Source organism: Anomaloglossus baeobatrachus, chromosome 5 (genome assembly GCF_048569485.1).
Source record: "Anomaloglossus baeobatrachus isolate aAnoBae1 chromosome 5, aAnoBae1.hap1, whole genome shotgun sequence".
Classification (NCBI taxonomy): Eukaryota; Metazoa; Chordata; class Amphibia; order Anura; family Aromobatidae; genus Anomaloglossus; species Anomaloglossus baeobatrachus.
The window spans coordinates 212,785,074-212,799,006 of record NC_134357.1 but is presented as its reverse complement, the minus strand read 5'-3'; the positions used below and the strand labels follow the sequence as shown (position 1 = coordinate 212,799,006).

At 37.7% G+C, this 13,933-nt stretch overlaps 1 protein-coding gene across 3 annotated transcripts in view; it reads left to right on the top strand.

Annotated features, from left to right (window-relative positions):
- The first annotated feature begins 384 nt into the window (after positions 1-384).
- DRGX (dorsal root ganglia homeobox) overlaps positions 385-13,933 on the top strand; it is a 347,744-nt gene continuing 334,195 nt past the window's right edge. The window contains exons 1-4 of one of the 3 annotated variants that reach the window (XM_075349122.1): positions 385-1,479; positions 1,868-1,919; positions 3,606-3,706; positions 6,256-6,357. In XM_075349122.1, coding sequence (XP_075205237.1) covers positions 1,886-1,919; positions 3,606-3,706; positions 6,256-6,357 — 237 coding nt within the window. In that variant the 5' untranslated portion in view covers positions 385-1,479; positions 1,868-1,885. The remainder of the gene's footprint in view (positions 1,480-1,867; positions 1,920-3,605; positions 3,707-6,255; positions 6,358-13,933) is intronic. The other 2 variants (XM_075349121.1, XM_075349120.1) reach the window with 2 other exon arrangements.

Below are 13,933 nucleotides of genomic sequence, written 5' to 3'. Positions count from 1 at the left end.
ACAACAGCCACCTATCAACAGCTGTCTGACTTTAGATCTCCTGATGTATCTTGAGTGGGTCATCAGGCAAACTTTATTTTCAGTGGTGCATAAATTAATTACACGCATTTAATAACCAAAATATCATTAGATTTCCCCTTTAATATCATCAAGGCAATGCGCCAGGGAAGCTCTTAATAGTTCAGAGGGCCATAACAGGCTATTATCCTTGTGTAATGCTATTACAGAACCAATTAGGTACCATTACGCTGGGGTTTTTTTTTCGTGTTTTTTTTCTGTTTATGAGATCTGATCCAATCAGTAGCCTCTGACTTGAATGTTTCAAGCTTGGCTACTTTAGAATTTGAGCTAAACTGAGAGTCGCTCTCCAGACATCCATCCTTCCCCTCCCTTCGTCTTCCGCTGTCTCTGATGTATTTTAAAAACTAATTGCCGGGGTCCCGCTGCATATTATTTACAGGGGAAGAAGGCCATAAATCCGGCGACCCCATACTGAGAACAAAATCAAACTTTGCCTGTGCTGCCGCCTGCAAAGAGCAGCTCTGCGCTAAGAGATCCCTACAAGCCATCCACACTGACAATTAGGCGGCTGATTGCCAGTTGTGCGCCAGCAGCTTAGATCCTAAGGGCATCTGGAGCAATCTGTGCCACAGAAAGGGAGGAGGTTATAGGACCGGAGAGCCCTGCTCACACAGCGAGGATACAAGTACCAACACTAAAGTATTTGCTCCGTTTACCCCACGTTCATCCTTGTAGACACAAACGTCTCCAGAGGCTATAGAATCGGTCTGATTCAGTGAGAACAGACATTGCACCCGACATAGGCAGATCGCAGAGCAGGAGTGCAGAGAAGCCATAGACTGCACACGGCTTAGATTTCTGGGCTGATGGGCAAGTGCTTTATCAATAATTCATTCTGCAGAAAGTATAAATCAACCATATGTTACATGTCTGCATGACCCATGAAGGCGGACACCTTCACTGATCAGTGATCGGCAACAGCCGAGGAGCCCCTCTGTTTTTCGCTAGGAGAAGGGACTTTTCAACGACTTGCTATTTGCTGAGATGTGACGCGCTGCACCTCGTGACTCATTAGTGGCACCCGGCAGACCTATCCATGTTACAGACTGTGCGCAGCCGGCAAATAATCCGATTAGGGCCAATTATGCGTGAGATTATAAAGGCAAGTGCTGAAAGGCGAGGCGGGCATCTTCCAGGCGCACACGGGCTGCTGGCCTTTCAGCACTAGGAAGCGGACAGCTTCAGACCAATTACTTGCTCATCTCCCACATCAGCTATTTGTCACCTACTACAGAGCTAGTCCCCTGGTAAATGCAGCGCTATTGGACGGGACTGTTACAGCAAGTTACACTTGTACCGTCATTATCCATCCCTCTGTTGTAAACTTCTTACCTTAGCTGTATCTTCTCCTGCTACTGGTTCTGACTACCGAAGCTTCCAAAGAAAGGCATCCAGCAGGTAAGACGGCATTCAATGTTCCCCGCACTTCTCATCAAGGCTATTGGGTAATAAAGCAGCGGCTGCAGGTGTGTGCTGGGTTTGGGAAAACTGTGCAAGTCTCATTTCTCTTTTCATGTGTAGTTTATCACATCATTAGAAATGGTATTTCAGTTAAGACTCCAGACAGAGACCTGCTAATACACAGAGGACTGGGCACCCTCTTATTACCGTACACTAGGTAGGGGACTGGTAACTGGTGCAGTGCCCATTTCTTTTGACATATCTATCTTAAATGCTTTAATTTATCGATATCTGTCAAAGTGCTTTTCTCATGTTGTCAGAACATGTATATCAATATTTAGGCTAACTCAATATATTAGTTAATATATTTTTTTCACTTGTACAGGTAGAAATCCTTAGGGAAATGTTTTACTTCCACTGCCCCCCTCAACTGGAAGGTAAGATCATACTCTTTATTTCTTTGGCATATAGGCATGTCATGACACTGTATAGGTATGATGCAGGATCTTTTTCTTCTAGTATTACATTTAAAAAAATATAATCAAACGACAATATCTTGTACCGAGTTCTGTCATTTCTTCATTTTTAATTCATGCAATGCATCAAACTAAAGATACTACTGTTACTACTACCTCCAGTAAATATATATATATATATATATATATATATATATATATATATATATATATATATATATATATATATATAGTATTTGCGGGATAGATACAGTAGTAGTAAAATTTGGGAGGCTCACACACGCTGGTCGGTGCCATAGTAATGATTTGTCCCTGGAAATGTCTGAAAGGGTGGTGTTCTCAGGGGATGATCTATTGGAGAGGATTGATTGTGCTTATTCTTTGGGAATTCTGTAGAGTTTTTCCTAGTGTACCCTTTTTCTTCTCAGTAATGACGCAAACCTAAAATTGTTCCATTTGGTTTAGTAAAGACAGGGGGTGTATCTGGGGAGCCTGCCTCTCCCACCTGCTCTCTAGCCTGAGGGTTCGGGAGATGGATCTAGCAACACAGATGTTCACTGTCCAGGCTTGTGTCACAGCTACAAGGCTCTACAACCGTTTTTCCAGCCCATCAATCTTTCATGTTGTTTTACTAACATTCTGAGGCAAAAAAGAAAACAATAAAAGACTTTACAACCCTTTTAATGCCTGGGGGTCGACAGCACAATGGCACTATCAAGCGATATTTGGTGACCCTTTTTGTCCCTCAAGGGGTTAAATAGCTAATCTCAATTACCAGTACCAATTTTGCCTCAGGTGCATCCATGGGAAATAAAGCAACTACTAATAAATACAATCAATTATCGACTTAATTAAATACTAAATATCAGATTTTTTAATTAAAATAATGTGTGCACCCTGCCATATCACAGGCAGCCTTTATTGGGGTGTTCGGGCATATTAGTGCAACTTTGACCCTATAGGAAAGGCATTCCCTGCTAGGACCGTTTTCTTTCTTCTGTTCATGAAGTGTTATTTTGCCTCCTTTTGGAATTAGTATAAACTTATATGAATTTGGAATCTTAGGTCTGGTTGAAAAGATTATTTGCACTTATTTCATGTAATAAAATTATTGAATTGATGTTACAGTGCACAACAAAATCTAAAATATCCCAAGCCCTAAGATACTGAGATCGCTTTAATAATCGAGTTCTAGATAACTGTGCTTATATTAGGACATCGATCCTAACGCCGACCTCCCTTTCCATGCGTTCTGTACCATGAATTAATATGGGAACATTCCTCCCGGGAAGAGTGATGAGACCGTTCGGGCATGAAAGGTCCTGGCCCAGAGAGCGCCTGCACGGACGGCTCTGTGCACGGACGGCTCTGTGCACGGACGGCTCTGTGCACGGACGGCTCTGTGCACGGACGGCTCTGTGCACGGACGGCTCTGTGCACGGACGGCTCTGTGCACGGACGGCTCTGTGCACGGACAACATTCGTTACATTAAGAAATGCTGGTGTGTGAGGCGGTGAGGCGGATCTCGGATGGTGTCGGTCCTGATGCACAAATCATTTGTCAGGATAGAACAGGGTCGTCCTCAGTTCGGGGGCTGGTGGGTCAGTGCGATCACAAGATGCCTAATAAGCGGGTGTTGTTCTCAGTAGGTTCTCCTCCCTTCGGGGGACATTCAGCTACTGAATTTGATGATGGATTTCTACGCAGAAAACAGAGGAGGAATCGTACCACATTCACTCTACAACAGGTAAGGAATATGGAGCAACCGCTTTAATGGATAGACAGACACAGATAGTGTGTATATATATTTATTTATATTGAGATAGATAGAGGGATAGACAAATAGACAGATATAATGAAAAGAGAAACAGCATAGATATATGAATTAGGTGCAAAGACCCCAACGAACTATAATCCTCCTGGCAAACGATTTATAAACAAAAAACGGAAGGCAGCACTCCAAATAAAGTGACAAAGTGTACCTTTAAAAGCCTATATGGCGTGACCACAATTTGGATGTGAGACTCCAAAACATCCCCATGCAACATCGGCTATTAAAAGTCCACTTTTTCACTTTATTTGGAGTGCTGCCTTCCTTTTTTGTTTATAGACAGATAGATAGATAGATAATAAATAGATAGACATACAGATAATACATAGACAGATAATAAATAGGCAGACACAGATAGATAGATAGATAGATAGATAGATAGATAGATAGATATCACACCAGAGATGCATACAGGAAAAAAATGTCTTCTATGTTGTTCTGATCTAAATGAAAAATAAGCTGTGCAGATTGCTCTAACCTTAATTTTGTCTTTTTTTTTATACACAAAGAATTAAAATGTGTCTATGCTTCCTCAAGGGAATAAGATATTCTATAAAGGAACAGGACCCTAAATGCTCACAGAATGTCAACTTTGGCATGCTAGAAATTGAACACAATATAGTGAATGTTTACATCGGAATTAGGGTTGTTAAGCTACTAGATCACATCTATTTTGCATTTATCTATCTATCTAACAGATAGATATGTTAAAGGGTAAATAAATAGATGGATCAATAGAATAGGGTAGGATATAATAATTGTAAAGATATATAAATAGATCCAAAATACAATTGAGGCCATAGCTATAGATAGAAATGTGCATATGAGATAAGTGTAAATAAATTAGATAAATGCAAAATAGATGTGATCTAGTAGCTTAACAACCCTAATTCCGATGTAAACATTCACTATATTGTGTTCAATTTCTAGCATGCCAAAGTTGACATTCTGTGAGCATTTAGGGTCCTGTTCCTTTATAGAATATCTTATTCCCTTGAGGAAGCATAGACACATTTTAATTCTTTGTGTATAAAAAAAAGGCAAAATTAAGGTTAGAGCAATCTGCACAGCTTATTATTCATTTAGATCAGAATAACACAGAAGACATTTTTTTCCTGTATGCATCTCTGGTGTGATATAAATCTATCTATCTATCTATCTATCTATTTACATTGTTATATTTTTATTTTATTACAAATGTATTTTCTTTTTTTATCTCATCATGGAGGAATATCCACTATGTTAGCTTGACTGGTAACATGATTTAACCATTTATTTAAATTATGTGAGGGGACAGAGTAAATACAACATTTTATGCCTAAATCTTAAAAAAGATTTTGGGTATTTTTATGAATAATTACGAGATGATAATAGTAAAAGGATGTTTCAGTCACAAAAATCTGACAATGTTTGAAAATATTCACCCCCATATTTTATCAGTTTCAAATAGGCTCAGATTTAGGCTGGATTCATAGGAATGTTCTTTTAGGTGTTCAAGTGGGTTTTCCATGTCATACCGTTTTAAGGATTTATTTTATTTATTTATTTTTATCACAATAGAAGCAAATCTAGTTTTAATTGCTTTTGGGTGTGATATTGAGGACAGATTTTAGCTTTATAAGAGTTTTAGAATAAATGGAATTTTTTTTTTATCTGTGTGCTGGATTCACCAATTTTCATCACGTTTTTCGTCCATGTATTCATTTTTCCGTTAATGTGGTACCAGGGTCTGGGGTGATTTACTTGATGAACTCTACATTTTGCATGTTACATACAAAAAAGCATTAGTCACATTATAGCACCATTATGTGCTAAGTTACACGAGGAAGTGAGCTGATGATCTGAAAGTGAAAAACTGACAGGTGAATTTATAGAAGTCTTACATCTTTACCAAGTTATTCACTTTTATTTAGTCCTATCTTTTCCATGTCAAGTGTTGTAACACCTTAGTGATTGCTATGGTCCAATAATAATAGCTTTTGTAAGGGGTTATATATATCCTGTGTATAGTATAAATTAATTCAGTATATATCATACATATTTCATGAAAGGATTGCATTAACAGAGGCAGAGCAGAAATCCTCTTGCAGTCCGGTAGACACAGCTGTGCTTTAAAGTACTTCAATTAGAATTAATTTTACATTGCTAGTTTTAGTATGGTATAATGGATTAATAAGTGGAAATGATCCTGGAGCTTAAACTGTAAAAGGAAATATATCTTCTCTCTGGTATTTTATATATTTTCCCTACATCACTGTATGTTTTCTACTTGTGTAGCTGAAAGTCCTATATAGCAGTTGGAATAATTCAGAAGAAAGTCAATAGTTTATCTACACCTTGTTAAAACCCCCTACGTGTGGCTGGCATTTCTCCTTCCACCCCCATCCACTTTGTTTAGCTTTGAAATGTTCTTGAAATGAGCCATTGGAGGTTCACCCTGCTGATTTTTGCCTACTTTACTGCAGCTGGAAGCACTGGAAGCTGTGTTTGCTCAGACTCACTATCCTGATGTATTCACTCGTGAAGAGCTTGCCATGAAAATTAACTTAACGGAAGCAAGAGTGCAGGTAAGAAACCTGTGCTGTGAACATTTACTGAGCAGACTGATTTTATTGGTGGATGTTTATTGATTTCATTCATTTATTTATTTATATGTGGTGTGAGTTAGTTCTCCACTTATATGATAACCATCCTTGTAGTCATCAAAATCTATAAACCAAAAGCCAATACTCCAATCTAAAAAATAATCTTTACTAAAGCATCTAACAATTACAATTCAGTGATATAAAACTATTTAAATGTAGAACGTGCAATCATGGCACAGAGGATTATACACATATATGTAAATATCAAGATGTATGGTGATTAATACACATAAGCTTACCTCTCCCTAGAAAATTCCTAAGTCAGGATACCTTCTTGCTAGCTGAGGTAACCCCAGGGTTCATTTTGCTCTCCCGCTTGGACGGCACCTGACCCTAATCTCACCCTATTGAGACCTGTACTAACCAACATGAAAGTTTTAAAGAGATTTACTTGTTGACTAGACGGTTTCCCAAAGTCAAGACAGGAGTAGTCTAAAAAATCTCAAGCTATCAGTCAGAGTCAATTTGTCATATAACTTCAGTAGTCTAGAAATTATAAATATACGTTGTCAGACTTCTAGGGACATTCAATGATCGTTTCACTGCTCCCCATTCAGGGGAACAGAGGAAACATGTACCTCAAGTCATCCTCCAATGTGATACACTCTTAAACGAAGGCTTGAAGCAATTTCCAGGTACTGTGAGGCTACATAAGTCTCCATGATGTCCCATAAGTCCTTCAGAATTCTGCATCCTTGTTCCAGGACCTGTAGTAGTATCCTGGTGCTGTGAGATGGAGCCTCATACCACCTGGAAATCGCTACAAGCCTAGGTATAAGTGTGTATCATATTTGAGGATTTATGGGAGACTCTGGAGCCTCATAGCACCTGGAAATCTCTACAAACCTTGGTTGAGGGTGTATCATATTGGAGGACTTATGGGAGACTCTGGAACCTGTATGAAGGGATTTTACTTATCCACTAATGAAAGTTAATATTTTGAAATTCACTTGAAATTGGAAGCCTCCTGAGGAACCCCATAAACTTTGGTGGTGAAACGCGTTGAGGCAAGGCATTTTCCTTTCTGGGATAGGACAATGATGGGAGGATAGAAACCACTACAAGAAATATCAAGTATTCTGTGGTTACAGAAAATGCAGCTTGATTGATGGAATGATACCCCCTGTTGCCTCCTAGATATCACAGTTTGTAAGGATAACATCTCTGGACATTTGTAGCAGATTGTCTTTTCTGACCCCAACGTGGCTCCTTGTATATGAAGGAATTATGGGGCTATATATTATCTGTGGCTATTTATGTATATATAACCTCTCACCTTGTGTTTTTTCTAACCTCACCTGTTTAGCAAAACTACTTGAGGGACATGGTTCCTTCTGTTGTCCTGAATGGGGAGCAGTGAACCTGTCATTGAATGTCCATAGAAGTCTGACAACCTATATTTATAATTTCTAGACTACAGATATTATATGACAATTTGACCCTGACTGATAGCTTGAGATTTTTTAGACTACTCCTGTCTTGACTTGGGGAAACAGACTAGTCGATAACTAAATCTCTTTAAACCTTTCACCTGGGTTAGGTATACAGGGCTCAATAGGGTGAGATTACGGTCAGCCACAGTCTCAGCAGGAGGGCAAAAAGAACCCTAGGGTCACCTCCGCTGGCAGGAAGGTATCCTGACTTAGGAATTTTCTAGGGAGAGGTAAGCTTATGTGTATTAATCACCATACATCTTGATATATACATATATGTGTATAATCCTCTGCACCATGATTGGACGTTCTACATTTAAATACTTTCATATCACTGAATTGTAATTTTTAGATGCTTTATTAAAGGTAATTTTTTAGATTGGAGTATTGGCTTTTGGTTTAGTGAGTTAGTTCTCCAAATAAATTGATCTCTGAACTTAAAAATTAAGGTTTGTAGTAAAAAATAGGATGGTGATACAATACTGTTTTTGAGTGGTTTCCACTGCACTGGACCTCATTGTTATTGCTTGACACACATGTCTTGTTCTGAATTGTAGACCAAGATGAATGGTTTCAGAGAGTCATTACCACTGACCATCCAGCGTGATCTGTAACACCTACAAAACAATTAACAATTGCGGAAATGACATACACCTGGTAACAGTATTTAACACTGCTTACCAATCAATTACTTGAAAAATGGTAAATACATTTCTCAGCTCTCATGTTGGAGGGATCTATTAAATGTGATTAATAAGTTGTAACCTTGAGTCAAAGAACAAACAGAAAACATCCAACACAATGCAACCTGTTTTCAAGTTTTCAGATTTAATTTATTTTTGATGCTTATTACTCAGACACTACCAGCACCCATTTCTGCCATTTGTAATCTATTCTTAGCATACAGTTTACTCCAGGTAAAGTGAGAACAAAGGAGACCATGCATGACAGATGCTTTCTTCATGCAGTATTGTTACGAGTTTCTTGCTGGTTATATTTATGTTTTTAAAATGCTGAGACCCATAAGCAACTTTTAGTGATAAACAACAAGGTTGTCAGCTCTTAAGTTTTCCTATGTAAAAAAAAAAATAAAAGTTTGCCTGAATGAGACCTAATTTACAGATCACGTTATTTGTGCATCCTGCTGGCCCCGATGCCATACGCTCATGTGACCCTGGCCTTATAATGTCACGTATTGAAGTGAATGCTATTTCTCTTCTCAGTGACACTGTGACAGACTGAAGCAACAGTAAACTATACATGCACCATTTCCTTATTTACCAATCATTTTTTGCACTTACACTCATATAAATTGTAAAGGTAACTGGGTTCGGTATTTGACAGATTTTGAGGACTGAAATTTTTATTTATTTTAAAATTAGCCAGGTCCATTGCCAACAATAGGATCATTTGTTTTGTTGTTTTGACGCGTGTTATATATTATACAAGGGCAGAGTCACATTTGCGTATTACTTCTGATGCGAGAGCATCAGATGCAATATGCTAGAGACCCTCAGCTCCCACTCTGCTACGAGTGAGAGCCGAGTGCCATGCAATTGTGGTCCATTCCTGAGACTGGATCACAGCTCTGGAGGAGACGGAGGGATTAATCTCCCTATCTACTCCATTGTAAGCCTGTGCGTATATCGCACTGCACTTGGATAACATCAGAGTGCAGTTTGATGTTTCTCTCACACCCATAAACATGTATAGGTGCGAGTGACATAGCTCTCACAGACAATTGCAGCATGCTGCGATTTTTTTTTCCTTTGTCTGATTAGGGTTGAGGAAAAACTCTCAGTTCTGAGCTGCAGCATTGTCTTAAATGGGGCCGAATGCAATGCGAGATTTTTTCACATTGCACTTGTGCGAGTCATACACATGTGTGACTCTGCCCTAGGGAAGCACAAGTGCAGAGATTGCGGTTGTACCAACACCACCTATCCTGGGGTGACCCAAGAGTCTCTGAGCCCTATATTGGCATGCCAGTACTGATACTGTAACACATAGTTGGAAAACCCCTTCCCATCCTTTACATTGAGCTCTTAAAGCTTAAAGATACATCTCTGAAACTGAAACCTATTTAATATGGATGCTAGTTCTGAAAGATCTAGCAGTGTTTTGTGTAATATGTCAGATTATTTGTCAATTATGTTTTAGAATGATAATTGTTTTCCCAAATTTAAAAAAAGTGTAAAAAAAATAACTTATTTTTTCTGTCTTGAGGAATGTAAAGTTTTTAGCTAGCACTTAATGTTTCTAATTAATTGAGTAACTATGCATGGATACATTTGGTTAAATCATGTTAGCATATCATTCAGATGTCAGTAAATTTTTTTTTTACATGCAATAAGCTGACTGGTTTCCATTGGTGTTTTGGATCAGATTTCCATCAGAATTTGGTGTTAGTTTTATTATCTGAATATCATTTTTTCTCGAATGCAAAAAAAAAAAAGAAACTGATGGATGTTTATGAAGCTTTTTCTATCAAAAGTTCAGTGAAAATTGGCATCTGAGTGCTGTCCAATTTCTTACAGACCCATAGACTTGCATTGGAGAGTTTGAGCTGGGACTCGAACCACTACTGCACATGACACTGTGTTTTACAGTGATTTGTGGACAGGCACATATATTATAATAAACTGCTAGCCACAAAACGCCAACCTGTGCGTGATTAAACTGACGTTTGAATGAGCCCTAAATCTACACTCACATTCATAAAACGTGATCAAGCACTAGGTAGTTTCTTCTTATATATTTAGTGCTAAGTTTTAACTGCATGCAAATGCAACTGCTACATTTCTTCTATCTACAGTCAGTTATCTGATACAGGATCAACATAAGGACAAACAAGGACTTAATTAAGCTGTGTGTATCAATTCACACCAAAACCTACATGGAGGAGACTGGAACCAATTGCAAAACTTAAGATAAGCTCCCCTTATCTGTGCTGAATCATTCAACTCATCAAAAACCAGGTTCTCTTTACTGAAAGAGAAGAAAGGCTCCATGTCCCTTGGGACATTTACCCCATTATTATGCATTAATTATGCATGTAAATTAAAGTGTTTTTTTGGAGGTTCTCAGTTCTCATCATCCATTGAGAATAAAACAGTCAGTTTATTTTCCCTATATGGACCTTATGGTACTAAAATGTATCTAAAATGTAAGTTATTGCTCAAAATAAACAATACAAAACTTGTGTGTGTATAAATGTAAAGAGAGAGGATTTTATCTATCTATCTGTCATCATCTCTCTCTTTATATATAATATCTTTATTATATAATATCCAAAATGTAGTGTAAAAATCCTGATTTTGTATAGAAATCTTGATAGTTTATTTTAGATGTTGGCTCAGAATGACAGAAATTTTACAATATTCCTCCCTCCCTAATCTTTTTCTCCTGACTTCAGTTCAGAGAGTACATTTGGCCACTGAGAGCAAATGAAGCCTATCTGTCACTTTCACTGTGCACTTTAATAACATCAACATAATGTGGAATATTAGATTAGCTTGATTAATCGGTCATTCATAATTAACTAGTGATAATGTTCTACACTAATTTGTCCGTGTCTCTAAGGTACTGGATTGCATCAGAGAACGTCCATTTCCTTTCACTAGAAAAAAAAAAAAGAAAGAATGAAAGAATATAATTCTCAGCTCAGATTTAGCAAAATCCTTGCTCATTGACTACAAGACCTATTAGTTTCAATACACCCATACATGCTTATATCTCTCCTATAAGAATGTTCCTATATTTACAGGAGGTCATCTTTTATTACCCTTACATCCAGGTACATATCAGTATTTTTATGCAGCTGTAGTATAATAAAATATAATTATACGCAAAATAAAGGTATTTTTCAGACTTCGTTTTTATGCTTGGAACGTAGACTGATGATACGAAATGAAATAAGACGTTACTATTCTCATTGTGTGTAATTTCAAATGATTGCCCATATATTGAAGTTCACTTTTTACATTTCCAGTCACAATTCCCAGGTCAGACAAATAATTAAAGCTGAGTTGTCCCCTGCCTCATAGCCACTTTCATCTGTTTTCACAACTGTAAGTGAGATGAATTGGTCAATTACAGGCCTGGGGGTGGTATCACAGAGATGGTTCCCAATCTCCCTCCATGGTGTACACCATCAATGTATCTGTACTCGGACTACTTTTGCTGTATCAGTACTTTCTCTGAGCTTTATATGTAGTGGACTAAATTGAAAACAAACACCTTCCAGAGATGACCATTCAATGCATAATCTTCCTTTATTTGCCAAAGTGAATTTCAGAATATTTAATTTCAGGCATTGAAATGCAAATGTATCCTCCTGAAAATCATCTCTACTATAGCCATGTCCTCAAAAAATGCTAAAGTGTTTTTGTTCTATTGTGACCCATGAACAGATATGCTTGCAGGTTCTGTACATTGAAGAATGTCAAGCATTACAACCCAGTCTCCTTATTTACGTTCATTCCACCCCTTCTTGATGTTTTTATATTTGTGTTACCTCAAAAATTTTACCTGGTATTTTGCTGTTTTATAATGTACATTGTTGGGTTATTGCATCAATAATGAAATCTAGACTACCGATTTATCTATTGAGATCACCTAATAGACCTTGAGTAGATATCTCAAAAAAAGAAAAATACAGCTCACCATTGGACGTGGATATTCTTAAATGTAAATCATTCCGTAGAAGAGGCCAGACGGTGCATAGAACAAGGAAGGCTAGAAGTGATTGCAAACGGTGGAGATCCAGCAACAAAGGTCTTCATTCAGGAGAAAAAGGTTCAATAAAAAAAAAACATTTTATTTTAATTAGTTAAAATCTATGATTAGAACAGACATAAGGACGCGGTTAACATGTTTTGTAAGTGAGTCTTCCTTAGTCATAACCATATTATTATGGTTATAACTAAGGAAGACTCACTTCTGAAACGCGTTAACTGCGTCCTTATATCTGTACTAGTCATGGATTTTAACTAGTTGAAAAAAGATGTTGTTTTATTCAACCTTTTTCTCCTGAATGAAGACGTTTGTTGCTTGAGAAGATATCTGTTAATTTAGGTGTCCTACATGAAGAATCATTTATCCCCTGGTCAGACTATAGATTTTAGATTTAGAATTTGATCACGCAGGCACTGGGTGTGAGGGAACCAAGTAAAGCAGTTACATATAGCTCACCCTATCTCCCATTCAACGATGATTAATGGACAAGAGATAACAGCTTCATGTGTCAAACAAAACCTTAAATGGGGAAATGAACCAGTTTCTCCCCAGCCCACTAGTGCAAAGTCATTAAAATATGATAATGAAAAATAACTCAATTAAAGAGCCTTCCAGCTCTGACCTTCTCTCAATTAACAGACAAAGCTTCTGCACAAGTGACCTAAATTTAGACTAAAGATTCTCATTACTCAGCGATTGCCAATGCGTGGGATTAAAGGCTACTTAAATATAATAAAGAGAATCATTAATTACCGATAACTAATAAACACCCATACATTGAACCAGCAGAAAAGCTAGAACCTTGTAACCACTTCACTGCTGGACTGAAATTGTGCCGAAAGTAATGTATACACTGTAGTTTATCATAATGATATAGGTATTAATATGCCCTTTTTCAGGCTTGTTGCTTTTGATTTGGAATCCATTCAATATACAGTGGTGGCCAAAAGTATTGGCACCCCTGAAATTCTGTTAGATAATACTCAGTTTATTCTTGAAAATGATTGCAATCACAAATTCTTTGGTATTATTATCTTCATTTTTTTTGCTTGCAATGAAAAAACACAAAAGAGAATGAAACAAAAATCAAATCATTGATCATTTCCCACAAAACTCCAAAAATGGGCCAGACAAAAGTATTGACACCCTAAAGCCTGCTTTACATGCTGCAATGAATCGTGAAATCACATTTGCGATCGCACCCGCCCCCATCGTTTGTGTGGCACGGGCAATTTGTTACCCGTGTCGCACAATGTTGTAACCCCCGTCACACGTACTTACCTTCCAAACGACCTCGCTGTGGGCGGCGAACATCCACTTACTGAAGG